Genomic DNA, 17365 nt, shown 5'->3' with positions numbered 1-17365 from the left:
CTTCATAGCAATAAGTCAAGCATTAAACATTAAAACTTTTTTTAAAAAAAATCAAGAAATAGTAGTATAAGCCTGTTGTCTAAAATAAGGAGGGTTGAGCATCATCCTGTGCACCTAAAGGTTGCCGGTTCAATTCTCAGTCAGGGCACATACCTGGATTGTGGGTTTGATTCCTGGTTGGGTATTTATAGAAGGCAATCAGTTGATCTCTCTCTCTCTCTCTCTCTCTCTCTCTCTCTCTCTCTCTCTCTCTCTCTCTCTCTCTCTCCACCCCTTCTCTCTAAGCATGTCCTCAAGTTAGAATTAAAAAGCAATCATAATAAAATAAAATAAAATAAGAAGGCAAATGCCAAAAGTAACAGCTAAGAAAGTGGGAGGTGGGAATGCAGGTATGTGTCACAAACTGGAATGGCTCTCCCTCACCCTTTTTTTTTGGGGGGGGGGGGGGGGAATGGCTCTTTTTCATAAAGGTTTTATTATGTCATACACACTTAACTTTGATTTGTTTTGATTAAAATTTTAAAAGATGGAAGGCATCCATGGCAAGTGAGAGGTGTGGGACAATGCCATTAGTCAGGTACGGCTGACTCATGAGCACAGGGCAGGGAAGGGTGGAGCGGAAGCAAAGTGGGGTAGAGAAGGAAGGGCCAAGCATCGGAGGGGAAAAGAAACATCATGAGGGGTGAGGCAGAGGCGTCCGGATCACATCCTTGTTCTTCATCTTGACCACATTCTTGTAGGAAGGTCGCTGGGCAGAAATGAGGGTGGGAGAGATGGACAGCAAAGGGCCCTGGTGAGCAGGCTGTGGCCAGTTCTAGGGAGAGAGGAGGCAGGTCTGAATGGAGCAGTGGTTTGGGGAACAAAGAGGAGATATTTCTCAGGAAGCTCATCAGCACAAAATGTACAGGCTGAGGGGGGGGGGGGAGGAGTTGACAGGGGTTAGGAGGAGGAGCAGGTGGGGAGGAGAAAGGCTCTAACTATGGGCATTGACTATCCCCAAGGCAGTCTCGCCCTTCCACTGTCCAACAGAAAAGTCATTGTGGGCTGTTATGCTCAGATTTCATGATCCCCAAAGACCACCAGGGAGCCTGAGCTCACGCCCCACATACCGACCCAGTGGCAAGGTGGAGGAAGAGAGCGGGTTTCTCTAGAACAAATAATTTATAGGGGCGGTGAGGTCACTGCTTTGGCTGACTTCGATTGGTTGGGTGAGGGCTGGGGTCCAGTTACATAGTGACATAGTTATACAAAATAGAGGAGGTAGCACAAGATGGAGTCAGGAGTTAACCCTAGCCTGCTCTCTCGGTGCAAAGGTGAGGAGACAAGGGATCAAAGCTAAGAACTCAAGCGTTGAGTCTGTGGGTTAAAATAGCGAAGGTGGCAGGGTGGCACAGAAGAAAGGCACGCTGAGATGGGCCCTCAGAAGCCGGGGTGATGATGATCTGTGGGATCGTCTTCCCTGGGGCCATCCTGCTACCTTAATAGCCTGTTTTGTAATGTTCTGTATTGTGTTCGAATCCCTCAAAGGTCTTGGGAAAACTGTCATGGCATGCTCATGGCAGCCAGACAGACCTGGCCGGGAACCTCCGTGGTGTTCAGTGTGACTTCATGCAAGTGGCTTAACCTCCCTGAATCCCAGGGTTGTGTCTGTGACCACACCCAGGTCACAGAGTTGCTAGGAGGTCTCAGGGAAGAACCTCTGTCAGATGCCTCCCAGGATGTCTGTTGGTGTGCGGGAGCTCCTTCCCACCTTGTCTCTCCCCTCCCCTCCCACAAGGGCATGGAGGTCTTCTGCAAAGACCCTGCAGACTCCTCCAAGCTTCGCTCTTTCTCGTATCCCTCAGACTGAGGTCCCAGAAGGCTCCTGGGCATCACCTTCAACTCCCTCCTCATCAGTTCAAGAACAGAGACCACACTTGTTTGCATCAACCAGAAAGTCAGCTTTATTTGCCCACCACCAGCGGAGGGGAAGGGGAGACAGCTGGGACTTGCGCTGGGAGAACAGGGGCTTGGCCCAGGCCTTCCGGAGGTGAGGCCGGTGGGTGGACAGGAAGTTCTGGGAGAGGCAGCTCAGTGCTTGAGGCTCTGGCCCTGGCTGAAGCTTGAGGAGCCCTGCTCCTTGGGGAGGGGGCGAGTCTGGCGGCCGGAGGAGGAGGAGGAGGACATGGCTGTGGGAGAGAAGAGATGAGGTGAGAAGGATTCTGGCAGCTCAGCTGGCCCCACACAGGGAAAAGGAGGAGGAAGGAGGGGACAGAGGCTCTGGAGTGCCTGGGACCCTCAGGAGTCTTACTTACCATCTCGGGAATAGGATTGGCTGGATGATGACGTGTGCTGAGAGGAGGAGAGACTGGGGGGGAGAAAAGACAGAGCGGTTAGAGGTGCTGGGAGCAGCAGCATGGGGTGGGGGTGCTGAAGGGTCTATGGAGTAGGACTGGGGGGGATGGGGTGCAGGGGCAGGCAACTCACTGGGCGTCCTCGCCCTCCAGCAGGCGGCGGTAGGTGGCGATCTCCTGCTCCAGCCGCGTCTTCACGTCCAGCAGGATCTGGTACTCGTGGCTCTGCTGCTCCATCTCGCAGCGCAGCTGGGCCAGCTGCTCCTCCACGCTGCCGATCATGCCCTGGATCTGGGACAGCTGCATGCAGTAGCGGCCTTTGGTCTCCTCCAGGCTGCCCTCCAGGGATGCTTTCTGTTCGTGAGAGAAAAAGAGAGTCGTTGGAGGTGGTCACTGCCGTCCCTACAGGTCTCTGGGCATGTTTTCTGGGAGGTGCATGGGCTATGGGGGTCAGGCAACATGGAGAAAAGTTATTCCCCCATTCTGGGCCTCCATTGCTCCATCTATAGAGTGGGTACAAGTTTCCCTTCAGCCCCACGCTTGGGGAAGGAGAGGAGGAACTATTGTGGCGGTGTTGAGGGGTTGGTGTCCATCCCTGGTGGCTTGGGGTTAGGGCCGAGCTTTCGTACCATGCTGAGCTGGGACTGCAGCTCGATCTCCAGGCTCTGGAGTGTCCTCCGGAGCTCGGTCACCTCGCTGCGGTTGCTCTGCACCAGCTGGCTGTTGGAGGCCACTTCTCTGTTCAGCTCGTCGGTCTGAGATGGGGAAGCAGAGCAGAAGGTGTGAGGCACTCCAGCGGCGGCCCCCCGGCTGGGAAGTCCGGCGGGAGGCCCGAGGGCCCAGCCCCACCTTGCTCAGGAACCAGGCCTCCGCGTCTCGGCGGTTCTTCTCCGCCATCTGCTCGTACTGGTCTCGCATCTCGTTCAGGATGCGGCTCAGGTCCACGCCCGGGGCGGCATCCATCTCCACGTTGACGTCCCCGCCAGTCTGACCCCGCAGGGCAAGCATCTCCTAGGAAGGGATGGCAAGAGGGAGTCAGCTCAGCATCTATCCCCTCCGCTGACCCCGCCTCCCACTAACCAATGCCAGCAGCTGCCACCGCCTCACCTCCTCGTGGTTCTTCCTCAGGTAGGCCAGCTCCTCCTTCAGGCTCTCGATCTGCATCTCCAGGTCGGCCCGGGCCAGGGTCAGCTCGTCCAGCACCCGGCGCAGGCCGTTGATGTCCGCCTCCACGCTCTGGCGCAGAGCCAGCTCATGCTCGTACCTGGCAGACAGAGGTCAGGGCATCAGGTTGTGTCCATGAGGTCTCTGAGACCCAAGCCCTGCTGGTGCCCCTGGGTAGGCCTCTGAGACCCAAACCCTGCCCTCTGCCCTCGGCCCTCGGCCCTCGGCCCTGCCAAGCAGAAGACTCACTTGGTCCTGAAGTCGTCAGCTGCCAGCCTGGCATTGTCGATCTGCAGGATGGGCTGGGCATTCTCGATGGTGGCCGTGATGATCTGCAGAGCAGGAGAAAGGCAGGAGGCAGCGTTAACCACCATCCCCGCTGCTCAGGGGCGAAGAGCACAGAGGGGAGAAGGAAGTCTCCCCACCTTTGGGGGTTTCCTGGCTGGCAGGTCAGGCTCTCTGCTTCTCCAGCCAGCCTGGGGTGCCTTCCCACCCAGCTCAGGGTGCGGTGGGGACGCAACCACCTCTCCCACCACCCCATTCCGGGCCCGAGTCTGAGAGAAGCTGGGCATGCAGGGAAATAAGAGAGCCTGGGTCCCAGGCCCAGCTCGATGCTGAAAAAGGACCCTCGGCCACTGCCCCCAGGCCAGCCTCGGTCTCCCTGTTTATAAAACGGAGATGCTAGCAAGTGGTTTCCTAAGGGCCACTGCTCCAGGACCTCTCTTGGTGCTCCACCCACCAGAGCCACCCCCCTGGCCCGCCCACCTTGTTCCTGAGCTCCTCGATGGTCCTGAAGTAGTGGCTGTAGTCCTTGACCTCACTGGGCCGCTGCCTCTGGTACCAGTCCCGGATCTTGACCTCCAGGTCGGTGTTGGCCTCCTCCAGGGCGCGCACCTTGTCCAGGTAGGAGGCCAGGCGGTCGTTGAGGTTCTGCATGGTGATCTTTTCGTTGCCAGAGAGGAGGCCACCATCGCCACCACCAAAGCCACTGCCGAAGCCACCGCCAAAGCCACCACCAAGGCCACCACCAAGGCCACCACCAAGGCCACCGCCATAACCTCCTCCGAAGCCACTACCCAGGCCTCCACCAAAGCTGCTGCTGCTGAAGCCGCCGCCATAGCCGCCTCCCAGCCCGCAGGCTCCCCCGGAGGAGAAGCGGGAGGAGGACATGCCCCCGAAGGCGCTGGAGGCCCGGCAGGACCCGCCAGCCAGGACGGAGGACATGCGGCTGGAGCCGCCGCCAAGGCCACAGGCGCCCTTCATGGAGCTGGAGGAGGAGAACTGGCGGCTGCAGGTGGTCATGTTGGAGGTGAGTGAGTGAGCGAGCGAGTGAGTCGGCAGAGAGAAGAGAGAGGTGCTCAGGAAGGCGGGAGGATGCTGGGGCTCGGGGAGCCCGGCACCTTTATACTGTTCCTGGGAAGGCGGGGCCCTCCCAACTGCTGACTCCGGGTTCCCCTCCGGGTTTCGTCACTCCAGTCCCGTCCAACTCCCCGCGCAGGATTACTCAGCCCGGGGTCGCTGTGCTGCTCGCAGTTCCCACCCAGCTCTGGGGGTGTGGGGCCGAGAGAAAACACACACAAAAGCCGGGTGGTGGTGACTCAGGCTGGGCGGCAGCCATCAGCTCCTGTTCCCGGAGCCCCAGGGGACTGCAGGGCCTTGGCCCGGGCCGCTTTGTGTCGGCTGCGTCCCCGGGCAGTGAGTCAGCCCGTGGAAGACTCCCTGCCCCACGGTGACAGCCTCGGCCGCGCCGTCCCAGGGCCCTCTCGGGATGCGGCCCTGGGGATCCCGCACGCCTGGCTGTTGGCAGGAGAGCTGGCTCCTGGCCTGGCTCTTCCTGGCTCCCTGTGTGACCTGGGACCCCTCACCTACCCTCTCTGGGCCTATACCCCCAGCAAAGTGACCAGGCTGGACCGGGTGGTCTTGGAGTCCCTGCTAGTTCTATAGATGTGATCACTCTCCGTGTGTGCACCATGGAACCAGCCTGCTTACTAATCATGTATGAGTTGGATAGAGTGCCCATGGAGTTGGCCAGGTGGCAGCTTCAACCCCGGCTCTGCCCCCTACAAGCTGCATGGCACAGGCATCCTTTAGCCCCTCGGACCCCAGGGGTTTCTATCTGTAAAAGTGGAGGACACACCACCAGCCACAGAGAAATGTGCACGAAGAACCCCTCGGCCCCTCCCCAATGGCCAGCTCTGACCCTCCCTCACCAGTTCCTTCAGGCCCCCCCCTTTTATCCAGCACAGATGCCCCTCACCTACCTCCTCAAGCCCACCTCTTCCTGGCACCTCCCTCCCACACCCCTGCCCTCCTCTCTGTGCTCATGAGCAACCCACCTCAAATGCATTGCTTCACCTAATCGCTGGCACCCACTGTACGCTGTGATGGGAGGGGGTCCCTGTCCTGCGACTAGCACCATGAGTGACCCCTGACCACTCCACGGGCTTTGAGTCCCCACACTGTGTCCAGGGCTCAGCTCCCAGCAGTTTTCTCTCAAGAGTCCACAGACTCCTGGCAGGGCCTTCTCCTTCAGTTGAGAGAGATGGGAAGGTGGCTCTTGGTCACCTGCCACTCTCGGGAGTGGCATAGAGTGTCCTACCTGCGCCTGTCCCTGCCACAAGTTCACAGACAGGGAAGTGCAAAGGTAAGTGGGCTTCCCAAGACCCCAGTCAATGGGGAACTGAGGTCGGAACCCCAGTCTGTCCATTTGTCCAGCTGGAGCCCTTTCCACCACTCTGAGCCACTCTTTCTGTGCACCCCCAACATACATCTTTGTCTTGAACTCATCCTGTGAAGTAGAGGGAACCCCAGAGAGGGGGCGATTCCCCTGAAGTCATTCATTAGTCTGGGACCAGGACCAAGCTTGGGCCATCTCCGAACATGGCACGGGTCCGGGCTGCCTGTCACCACCTGAGCCAATGGAGCAGCCACAGAGTGTCTATCCCAGTACTGCCGGCAACATGGGAGAGCAGCTGGCCATCACGAAAATCTGCTCTGCCCCCCACCACCACCACCACATGCTTGTATTGGGAAGAAGGACAGAGGTCACCTGGGACAGCAGGAAGGACACGCATGGGAAGCGGGCATGGGATAACGGTGACAGGTTCCCGGCCAGGCATGCTGGTGGTCGCAAAGGGAGGGCACCTCCGGGGCCAGATTGTTTGGGCAACAAGCTTGTTCAAGTTTCCGTGATGACAGGCAGTTCTGGAAAAGGAGAATGGCCGCCTTCCGAGGTTGACTCCCATGTCCCCAGGCACACAACTCTCAGCCAGGCCAGAATGTGCTTTCTCTAATCAGGGCAGAACGATCGCGAATAACAGAGTGTGATTAATGTGTCTTACAGCTACAGCGAGGACCCGCTGTTCTGTTTCTGCCCCGTAACAGCCCCCCTTGCCCACAGCGTCTTAGAGGAGGGACCAAGGTGTGTCTGTGCTCATCTACCGACCTGGAAGGCGCTCTGCCCACAGTGGGCATGACCTTGGCCCAAGGGCTGGAGGCAGGATCGGGAGGGTCTAGACCCAAAATCAGAGGCCTCCTTGGGGGGTGGGGGACTGAGGGGAGACCCACAGAGCTGGCCATGGTCTTTGCTCGGAAGTGCCTTTGTCGAGGCGAGGAGTAGGGAGGGCCTGCCTCAGCCTGAGCTCTGCTGGGCGATACCACCCTGAAACTCTCTGCCTCAGCACAGCCGGGCTTTGCCAGTGCTGCATGGCACCCCATCAGTCATCTGGCTGTGGGCACAGAGCCAGTGGTATTAGCAGAGCTGGTGCCCAGCACACGCCTTTAGGACTAAGCCTGGGAGATGCTCCCTCCCTCCCCACACTCTGCAAATAGGTAAAGGGGGCTTGGAATTTTTGGACGAAAAAAATCCTACCAACCCAGGTGTCAGGGCGGGCCTGGAGGTCAGGGCCGACTCCAGACTCATCACCCTCAGAACTGGACATGACCTTTGAGGTCACCAAAGGCCACCAAGCTCCCACCAAAGAGAGAGAGAGACTTTCCCCAGGTTACACAGCCAGGGAGCAGGGACTCAAACCCGAACCCTGTTCTTCGAGCTTTCCCTCTCTGTCCCCCACACAGCTTCTGCCTCCTTTCTACTTGGATCACTGCCCCTCCCCCATCCCTGCAGGTGCAGGGAGGGGTGCACACAGGCCCAGCACTGAAGGCCCAGGGAGCTGGCTGGGCCGAGAAGCTGCAGGAATAAAGTTGCTGACCAACCCATTGAACCACTCAGTCAACACCACAGACCAAGCACCCACCACACGCCTGGCATTGGGGGCGCAGGGGGTGTGATACAGTCACTGACCTTGGACCTTATGACTTGACCCGGGGAGAACACTGAGGTGGGGATGCAGCACCGAGTGCCAGAAACCCGGAGACACTCTGTCCTCAGGATGCAGCTGGGTGAGTATTACCAGCTCCCAGCCCCGCAGTAAAGGAGGGGCTGCCTCTGAGACCCTCCTGGGAAGGTGGCTGAACCAGCGGAGGCTCCAGCTGGGCCTCAGACGATCTGAGTTGGCAGAGGAGTGGGGAGCATTTCCTCCATTACACCTGCCCCAAAGTTGCCAAGCGCCGGAATCCCCAGGCCAGGTGGGCACAGAGCACCTCCAGGAAGTGGGTTCACCTCATTCCCCTCTTCTGGGGCCGTCCCATCTCAGGTATGAGGTCATCTCATCCCAGAGTTTGCCAGGAAATACTATTGGCCAATGCCATGCCTCCACTTGCCAGATTCACAAATCTGACTGATTACCAGCATTCTATCCAGATCCCTGGGCCCTGTTCTGGCTCATTGCACAGCATCTGCCCACTGCACAACATCTTCCCACTGCATCAGCCTCAGCCCACTGCACAGCCTCTGCCCACTGCATCAGCCTCAGCCCACTGCACAGCGTCTGCCCACTGCACAGTATCTGCCCACTGCATCAGCCTCAGCCCACTGCACAGTCTCTGCCCACTGCACAGCATCTGCCCACTGCATCAGCCTCAGCCCACTGCACAGTCTCTGCCCACTGCACAGCATCAGCTCACTGCACAGCCTCAGCCCACTGCACAGCATCACCAGGACAAGGTAGGTCCTAGGACTGTTTTCTTTCTAGTAACCAGCCAGGCCTGGGGGAAGAAGGCCCCAGGGATGCTGAGGGGAGTGAGGAGGGGGCTGCAGGGCCTTCAGCTCCTGGTGGCAGCCACATCCATGGGCTCCAGGGAAGGATGAAGGGAGAAGAGGTTGGATGGGCCAGGACAGAGCAGTCTGGAGTCAGGCAAGCAAGGACCAGATATTGGACAAGACTTTGTGTCTTTCTGGGCCTCAGTTTCCTTCTCTGGGAAATGGGAAGATCAGCACTACTTCACAGGCATGTTAGAGATGAAATAAATAAAGCACAGACTGGTGGCCATATTACATTTATTCACAGATATTTATAAAGCACCTACTATGTGCATTGATGTGCAAAAACAACACTAAAAAACAAACACAAACAAAACAAACAAAACAAAAAAAACAAGAAGAGAAACGCTGAGGGCATACCATTTGGAAGGACTGGGGGCAGAGCCAATCCCAGTAGAGTGTGCTCAGCTGTGAGGGGCTGCAGGGGGTGGGGCAAGCTCTCTGGGGGTGAACAAATGTCCCTGCCTCAGGCGCTAGCCCCATGACTGGTCCCAGGATCTGGGTGAACCTGAACGCCAAGCTCCCCCGTGTTTGATGCCCCTCCTCCCCCCGGGCAGGGGCTGTCATGGCCCCTCACAATGGTCTACACACCCTCAGGGAGTCCCATGGCTGGGTCAATGTCAGTTGCAGCCTGAGTCCTGTGCCTGGTGGGAGAACTGTCCTGGCTCTGGGCCCGCTGTCTCCTCAGCCACCCACAGCATGGGTGGCACAGGAGGTCCACACTGCATTAGGCAAAGGGCATATTGTCAGCCCACCACTGTGCAGTGCTCACGCTCCTAGGCTAGGGTCCCTGCAGACCAGGGCCGGTGTCTCTAGCTTCCCCCAGGCCCCATGCAGACCCAGGCACAGAGCGGGCAGTACCATGGGCAGTGTATTGCCTGTGGTCAGCATCCCAGGACGTGGAGGAGTCTCAGGGGCTGGTGACCCCTAGGGTCTGAGCCTGGGAATCAGGTGGGTGGGGGTCCATCCTAACAGAGTGGGTGAGGCACACTGAGGGCAGTGACCGACCCACTAACTGTTCGGTGCAAAACATGGGTGAGTACGGATGAACCGTGAGACTCTGTATAACGCCCACAGCTGGGTCTTCCAATTCATAGGCAATGGTGCCCGAAAAAAGCCACCAAAGATTCTCATGCCACCCCCCAGAGGCCATAGTCCCCTGAACCTAGTCTGTGCCCCGCGACCCCCCCTGCCCAGGCCTGGGCTGAGCACTTCCGGAGAGAGTGGGCATCCCCTTGGGGCCCAGGACTGTCTCCCGTGAACCCCAACCCCAGCATGGCAGCCTCTGCCTCTCCTAACTCAGTTCTCAGCACATCGGGCTGCTCCCCTCTTATGACCTTCTGAGCCACGCACCCCCTCACTTTGTGGGCAAGGTCTCCTTCCCCAGCAGAGGGGCAACAATAAAAATAAAATAAAATAAAATAATAAAATAAAATAAAATAAAATAAAATAAACAAGAAGAGAAGCGCTGGCCAGCCCCACACTGACTCCTCCGCACGCTGCATCGTGGGAGGAGCCCGGTCTGTGGAGAGAGAACCGCTGCCTCCCAGCCTGAGGCTGGGCAGGAGGTGGGGCTCTGGGTTCCTCTTCCCAGCACAGCGTCTCCGCCTCCGGCAGCACCTGCTCCACCCCTGACATGCCAGGCTCCAGGTAAGGGCTGAGTCACAGCTCCTCAGAGCCTCCGTGTCCCCGTTCACACAGGAGGCGCCTCTTCTCTTCCCAGAGCCTCCTGCTTCCTAGGAAGGCTGTTCAAACAAATGAGATCACCCCCCGGAGCAGCCGTCCTCAGCCCAGGGCTGGTTCTGCTGGTTGTGGCCGGATGTGCAGCGGGGCCTGGGATACGATGCCACCTGCCCATCCTGAATCCTTTCCTGCTGCTGCTCAGGCGGCTGAGAGGCGTCAGCCTCTGACAGAGCAACACCTGCAGGCCCAGCCCCTGGAGAGCCAGTGGCCTCTGCAGGCGTGGGCTCCCCAGTATGAGGGCCAGAAGGGCCGTTAGCTGGGACTCATCTCACTCCTCGCTTCCTGTGGCTTCTGGGGTCCAGCGTGGGTCTGGGGCCTGCCCAAAGCCCAACCCCAGCTGCCCACTTCCTAGACAGCCGCTGTTGCCACTGCCCCACCGGCTCCTGCCCCCTACCCGCCCAAGCCCCGCCCTCCTCTCCAGGCACCAGGATCCAGCAGGTGTTGGGACACCCAGGTCTGATGGGGCGGCAGCCCCATCCCTTATTCATCCCTTCCACCCACTCCCACTTCTCCAAGAAAACCAGGAAAGCAGGCTCGCCCCACCCCATGGTTTCCGGATTTACTCAAAGGCAGACTTCCTGGTGTCTGGCTCCTCCCAGCTGCTCCTCACCTGAAAGAGGTGGGGCCCAGAGGGTCCTGGGTGGGGCTGCGCGGGGCTGCCCCGGCCCCTCTCCAGGATGCATTTCCCACCACCCCACCTGCAGGCAGGATGGGGCTGCTCCCCACTACCACCTACGCCCCAGCACCCCATCCCAAGTGGCAGCTGACCATTTAAGAAAACATTCCTGGGAGACTCCACCTTTCTCTTAGGCAACGGGGGACCCTAACCATCTCCCCTCCCCCGGTGCCTCTCCCAAGAGAACCCAGACTGTCCTGTCCCAACCCTGTCCCCTCTTAGATGGAGACCTCGAGGAGTGATGCAACATTCCCTGGACCTCTAGCTCCCACACTTGTAATCTGCTCCCCCATGTACAGATGAGAGAATGAGGTTCAGCAAAAGGAAGCGACTGCCCAAGGCCACACACCCACTTAGAGGCCATGAGGAGGTCACCTAAGACCCCCATACACTGACCGCACTCGGGTCTCCCCCGGCCTGCACCGCCGGCCCTGGGACCACCGCACACAAGCTCTGCCCAGACCTACTCCTTACCTGGGTCTGAGGCTCTACATTAGGGGTGTCGAACTCAATCAGAGAAGGGGCCAAAATCTAAAATCCAGCCTAAATCGCGGGCCGAATGGTTTACTGAACAGTCATAAACTGTCATTGTGATGGAAACGCAGCGGAGTGCAGTGATGACAGCGCGGTGCGGGCCACATTGCAAGGCCTGGCGGGACGGATTTGGCCTGTGGGCCTTGTGTTTGACACATGTGCTCTACGTCAACAACAGTGACGTCCATCCCAGGGGCGTCCATCCTCGGACTCCTCCCCTGCCCCATCCCCGCCCCCGCTTCCGCTCACCCACCCCTCCCTGGGGCCAATCAGTGGCCACAATCAGGAGGCATTCCACGTCTGAGTTAACAAGCTTTATTGGTCAGGCAGGGGCGTGGGGAAGGTACGGGGAGCCAGGGGGCTCAGGCTGGGGAGGTCGAGGCTGCAGGGCTGATGAGGGCCCTGGGGGCAGGGGACAGGGAGCAGTGTCCTCAGCGGGTGGTCTGGTGGACCTGCTCTCGGGAGGAGATGACCTTGCCGTCCTGCACCTCTTCCACAATGGTGCGCACCTGGCGGGTGGTCACGGCTGCAGGAGATGGACAGTCAGAGGCGGGCGGGGGCCCAGAGAGTCTTTCCCCCACAGCCACGGCTCTGTCCATGCCTCTGCTGCTCCTCGGCATCACACACACACACACACACACACACACACACACACACACGTCCTGCTGCTGGTGCCCCGGCCCCCAGGTGGGTGGGGTGATTCTGACCCACGTGTCCTTCTGAAAGACCGGGACCTCGCAGACGGGGTGCCCACACATGGGGTCTAACTCCATTTCTCTGCCATCTCCAGGGCATGGTCTATGCTCCTATCTCTCCCATCAGCCTGGGCTGGGCTCCCCAAGGCCAGCCCCTGGTCCCCATTGCCTCCGCCAGGCTAGGATGTTATGTCCCCCATCAGACTGGGATCTGAGGACAAGGACCAAGCCCCGTTCCCCCGCCAGGCTAGAGCCAGAGTCGGGACGGCTTTCGCTCATGTACAGGGTCTCAGGGCAAAGGTCACAAGACCTGGTCCTTGCCCCCCCATCAGAGGTCGGTCTCCGGAGTTAGGACCATGTTTCCCCCGTCAGAGCAGGACTCCAGGATGAAGGACCATCTCCCAGCCTTTTGAGCCAGACCGTGTCTCCTTGATTGCCCTGAGCATCAACCTTGAACCCTAATGGGTCCCTTCCCCCAGCCTCACTGAGGATCAGCCATCATTTCCTGGAGCCCGGGGGGATCCTCCCCCAGCAAGGTGCAGATGGGTGCGTGCCCCGTGCCGCCCCGCCCGCAGAGACCACAATCCGAGATTCTTACGTTCTTTGGGCTTGTACTGAGTCAGGCTGCAAAGGAAACAGAGAGGGGAGATCAGCTGTGGGTCTGAGATCTCCAGCCCCGCCCCCAGCCCCGGCCCCAGGCCCCCACTCACTGGGCGTCCTCGCCCTCCAGCAGGCGGCGGTAGGTGGTGATCTCCTGCTCCAGCCGCGTCTTCACGTCCAGCAGGATCTTGTAGTCCTGGTTCTGCTGCTCCATGTCGCAGCGCAGCTGGGCCAGCTGCTCCTCCACGCTGCCGATCAGCCCCTGGATCTGGGACAGCTGCACGCAGTAGCGGTTCTCCGTCTCCGCCAGGCTGCCCTCCAGGGATGCTTTCTGCGGGAAGGCGGGAGGCGCAGGGGGTCAGAGTGGGTGGTGGTGGATGCCCCCTGTGGGCCCCCCACCCCGGGAGCCCGCCCCGGGCCTGGCCGCCCCCCTACCATGCTGAGCTGGGACTGCAGCTCGATCTCCAGGGCCTGTACAGTGCGTCGGAGCTCGGAGATCTCGCTCTTGCTGCTCTGCACCAGCTCCGTGTTGGTGGCCACCTCGCGGTTCAGCTCCTCGGTCTGCGGACAGAACACAGGACGGACGGTGCTGAGCGGGCCTGGGATCCCGTCTGCGAGTCAGACAACCACCACCCCGCCCTGCACAGCCTCAGCCCAGGACCCATTCTGTGCCCAGACAGGTGCATGCTCACCGCCCCCACCCACACACACACACATACACACACCCCATGACCCTGACCCTGTTCGCCTTGCTGACCTCCCCTGGGCCACTCAGCCCTCCTCCTCAGCCTCACTGTGCGGGGACTGTCTCTCCTCAGCTTCCCACTTCCCAAAGCCCCGAAACCTTGGGAGTATGTTCAGTTTTAACCTTAATCCCACAGGTGGAAGGTACAAGAGTAGGAAACTTGAGAACCCTAATGGGCTGAAGCCGGTTTGGCTCAGTGGTAGAGCGTCCATCTGCGGACTGAAAGGTCCCGGGTTCAATTCCGGTCGGGGGCATGTACATTGGTTGCGGGCACATCCCAGGTGGGGGGTGTACAGGAGGCAGCTGGTCAATGTTTCTCTCTCATCGACGTTTCTAGCTATCTCTCTCCCTTCCTCTCTGTAAAAAATCAATAAAATATATTTTAAAAAAAATATTTAAAAAAAAAAAAAGAGAACTCTAATGGGTGCCTTCCCCTCCCCTGCTAAGGATCTGTAGCCAGGCCCCTGATGGCGGTTCCTGCCTTCTTACAGGACAGGCGGAGGGTCCCGGGGCCTGTCTCCTCTGGCTGTGCTCCTGAGTGGGGCTCCCCACCCACCCCCACATCCCAGCTTTAGCCAAGCTCCCAGCCGTGGATGCCATGGGCGAGCCGGAACTCCTGGGTGCGCTTGGCTCACTGAGGAGAGGTGCCCCCAGGATGCCAGGCCCTGGGCTTGCTGCGGGGGCTCGGCTCTTGCACCCCAGCCTCCCCAGCCTCTGGGCGAGGCCTCTGCCCCAGCAGCCCGTACCTTGCTGAAGAACCAGTCCTCGGCGTCCTTGCGGTTCTTCTCCGCCATCTTCTCGTACTGGTCGCGCATCTCGGACAGGATGCGGCTCAGGTCCACGCCCGGGGCGGCATCCATCTCCACGTTGATCTCGCCTCCCACCTGGCCTCGCAGGGAGTTCATCTCCTGTGGGGGACGGGGAATGTGACGTGGGCGTCCGGGCATGCCCCGCTCTCTCACTCCCACCATGCAGGATCTCCAGACCCCTCCCTCATTCTGCCTGCCCTCTGCCCCCTGACCCTCCCAACCACGAGTTCACCTGCTCTGTACGGGCTCTGCCTCCCTCGTCAGACTGCGGGCAGGTTCTGTGTCTCCCCCCAAAGATAAAATCTCATTCTCAGGCCTGTCCCCCAGAATATCCCCTCTCATTTCCAAACTGCTGCATGGGACCCTGGTTCAAGGGTTTGGGCTAGGACAGGGGGACCTCTTCACTTAGGGCCTGTCCTTGGGAGGGAGGTGAAAGCAGGGGAGGGCCGAAGACGCCTCTGTGGGCCCCTGGGAGGTCCCTCCGATGCAGGGAAGAGGGAAGGAGGCTGGCCTGCTTGCTGGCTCTGGACCCCCGGGGGTCAGGGCCCCTCAGACAGGGCAGCCCTACCAGGTGGCCAGCCTGGAGTACCTGCTACCCCGCCCGCCTCACCTCCTCGTGGTTCTTCCTCAGGTAGGCCAGCTCCTCCTTCAGGTTCTCAATCTGCATCTCCAGGTCGGCCCGGGCCAGGGTCAGCTCGTCCAGCACCCGGCGCAGGCCGTTGATGTCCGCCTCCACGCTCACCCGCAGGGCCTGCTCCGTCTCAAACCTGCGAAGGGAACCCAGAGACCTCCGTCTGGACACTGGGACGGGCAGGGCCGGGTCCTGGCGAGCACCCTGCTTCCGCCAGGGCGCCCTGAGGCTCATGAAGAATGAAGATGGCGAGGGGTGGGAGCAAGCTCCAGCGCTGGGGCCCTGGGAACAGGCAGGGCAAGGCCATACCCCACCTGGCTTCCTGCTTCTCCCTCCTGCCTCCGCTTGCTCTCTCTTATCCATCACCTCAGCCCGGGACCTTCCGAATTTGCTGCACCCCGGACTACGAGGTAGACTCTCCCATCCCCCCACACCCCTGGCTCTTGGCCGGTATCACAAGCAACTGAGGGGTCCCTGGGTGGGGAGGGGGGCCCCAGGGCCTCTCCGGCTCAGCGGTGAAGGCTCACTTGGTACGAAAGTCGTCGGCAGCCAGACGGGCGTTGTCGATCTGCAGCAGGATGCTGGCGTTGTCCACCGTGGCCGTGAGGATCTGGGGAAGTGGGGGGATAGTCGGGTCACGGGGTGCAGGGGGTTCAACCCTGACCAGGGTTCAGAGCTGGGCCTTCCTGCCTGCGGGCCAGGAGGTGGCCGCCTGCTTCAGGAGGGCTCCCGCCCCCCGCCCAGCCTCTCTCCTCTCTTGCGCATAATTGTTAACAAAGCCCTCAGGCCAGCATGAGTTTAATGTGCTGAAACTTGCCTCCAGTCCCCCCAGGACCTACCTTCCTAGCTGACTCCCAGAGCAGGCAGCCCGCCCACCTGGGGGCTCTCAGGCTGGGAATCAGGTGGTGGGAGGGGAGCCCCAGAACGTGGGTGGGAGGGAGGTAGGGGCAGGGGATGCCTCCCGGCAGAAGCTGTCCCAGAAGCCCAGAAAGCAGCGGGGATGTGGGCAACCCCCACACTTTACAGCTGGGGAGATGGTGCCCCCGAGAGTCTCCCCCAAAAGGAAGGCTAAGAGTCCTCACTAAAGAGTGTTTTCCAACCAGAAGTCTCCACTCCTGCTAAACTTTGCCTGAGGGCTCCAGAGGGCAGCTCCCCACCCCCCCTTCTGCACCCCTAATCCCCCACCCCCCTGTTGGCTCAGCCCAGTTCTTGAGGGAGCAGCAGGAGGGATGGGGAAGCCAGAAAAATACCCAAATAAGGCTCCCAGGAGGCCTCCTGAGGCCCCGCCCCCGTTCTCCTGTCTCCGCCTCCCAGCAGGTGCCACTGATGCTCACTCAGACCCCTGACCCCGCCATTGCCCCAAACCCCCTCAGGCTCCGAGGAGAGAGGTGCCCACACACCCTGCAGCCTCCCGAGCCCGCCCAGTCCCCGAGATGTGCCCATTCGCCTGGTCCTGTCACCCACGAACTGGCAAGAAGCTCTGGGATGAGGACAAGGAGACTAGAAGGAGCTCCCTGAGGCCTGCTTGCCCCGCCCCAAAAAATGAATAACATGAGCCAGAGAGCAGCCCCCAAGCTGGGCTCCCAGAGGCCACCCCAGAGCCGAGCCGTCCTGGGCCCCCTGAGGCCCTGTGACAGCGCCCGGGCTGGGTCCCAGGCTGGGCAGGATTTGGGGGAGAAGCCACGGCCCCCCACAGCCCCCTCCCCGGCGCCCCACCTTGCTCTTCAGGTCCTCGATGGTGTGGTAGTAGTGACTGTAGTCGCGGGCGGGCCCCGGGGCCTGCTTCTGGTACCAGTCGCGGATCTTGACCTCCAGCTCCGTGTTGGCCTCCTCCAGGGCGCGCACCTTGTCCAGGTAGGAGGCCAGGCGGTCGTTGAGGTTCTGCATGGTGGCCTTCTCGCCGCCCGCCAGCAGCCCGTCGACGCCCCCGAAGCTACTGCCATAGCTGCCGCCGCCGCCAGAGCCAAAGCTGTAGCAGCTGGAGTAGCTGCCGCTCCCCAGGGCACTGCCCAGGGCGCTGCCCAGGCCGCCGGCCGAGCCCAGCCTGCAGGAGCCGGCACCCAGGCCGCTAGACAGGCGGCAGGAGGTGCGGGACGAACCGCCCCCCAGACCCGAGGAGGAGCCCTTGATGGAGCTGGAGGACGTGAACTGGCGGATGGTGGTGGTCATGGTGGTGGCAGTGGGTGGCAGGCAGGAGCACAGAGCAGGAGCACAGAGCGAGAGAGAGAGGGCTGCTGAGGAGAAGCCTGAGGTGCCTTGGCTGCTGGGGCCCGC

At 60.4% G+C, this 17365-nt stretch overlaps 2 protein-coding genes across 12 annotated transcripts in view; both read right to left on the bottom strand.

The window, feature by feature from the left end:
• The window catches only part of LOC118702084 (keratin, type I cytoskeletal 14), a 35450-nt gene extending 30507 nt beyond the window's left edge, over positions 1–4943 (bottom strand). For 3 of the 10 annotated variants that reach the window (XM_045570776.1, XM_036407717.2, XM_045570773.1), the window contains exon 1: positions 4568–4892. In XM_045570776.1, coding sequence (XP_045426732.1) covers positions 4568–4799 — 232 coding nt within the window. In that variant the 5' untranslated portion in view covers positions 4800–4892. Of the gene's footprint in view, positions 1–1919; positions 2169–2294; positions 2348–2466; positions 2688–2962; positions 3089–3182; positions 3345–3440; positions 3598–3746; positions 3830–4262 lie in introns of those variants that run through there. The other 7 variants (XM_045570775.1, XM_036407718.2, XM_045570772.1 and 4 more) reach the window with 7 other exon arrangements.
• Positions 2393–17365, bottom strand: KRT17 (keratin 17). 2 transcript variants are annotated; one of them, XM_036407711.1, is made up of 8 exons: positions 16808–17365; positions 15619–15701; positions 15071–15227; positions 14398–14559; positions 13342–13467; positions 13017–13237; positions 12905–12930; positions 11911–12137 (listed from the first exon to the last, which is right to left on the bottom strand). In XM_036407711.1, the coding sequence occupies exons 1-8, from the start codon at positions 17258–17260 to the stop codon at positions 12043–12045; spliced, it is 1323 nt and encodes a 440-aa protein (XP_036263604.1). In that variant the 5' UTR covers positions 17261–17365; the 3' UTR covers positions 11911–12042. The 2 variants fall into 2 exon arrangements, with proteins under 2 accessions (XP_036263605.1, XP_036263604.1); XM_036407712.2 differs by lacking the exons at positions 11911–12137; positions 12905–12930 and adding an exon at positions 2393–2461 and having other exon boundaries at positions 13013–13237.

The sequence above is a fragment of the Pipistrellus kuhlii genome, unplaced genomic scaffold (assembly GCF_014108245.1).
Source record: "Pipistrellus kuhlii isolate mPipKuh1 unplaced genomic scaffold, mPipKuh1.p scaffold_m20_p_37, whole genome shotgun sequence".
Classification (NCBI taxonomy): domain Eukaryota; kingdom Metazoa; phylum Chordata; class Mammalia; order Chiroptera; family Vespertilionidae; genus Pipistrellus; species Pipistrellus kuhlii.
Note: the sequence above shows the minus strand (reverse complement) of the source record. Positions and strands in the feature narration are given on the sequence as shown.

Coding starts and splice junctions, on each gene's coding strand:
- KRT17 (XM_036407711.1), bottom strand. CDS start 17,260: ATGACCACCACCATCCGCCAGTTCACGTCCTCCAGCTCCATCAAGGGC. Junction 13,238..13,341: donor TGCAGTCCCAGCTCAGCATG/GTAGGGGGGCGG, acceptor GCCTTCCCGCAG/AAAGCATCCCTGGAGGGCAG. Junction 12,138..12,904: donor TCAGTACAAGCCCAAAGAAC/GTAAGAATCTCG, acceptor CATCTCCTGCAG/CCGTGACCACCCGCCAGGTG.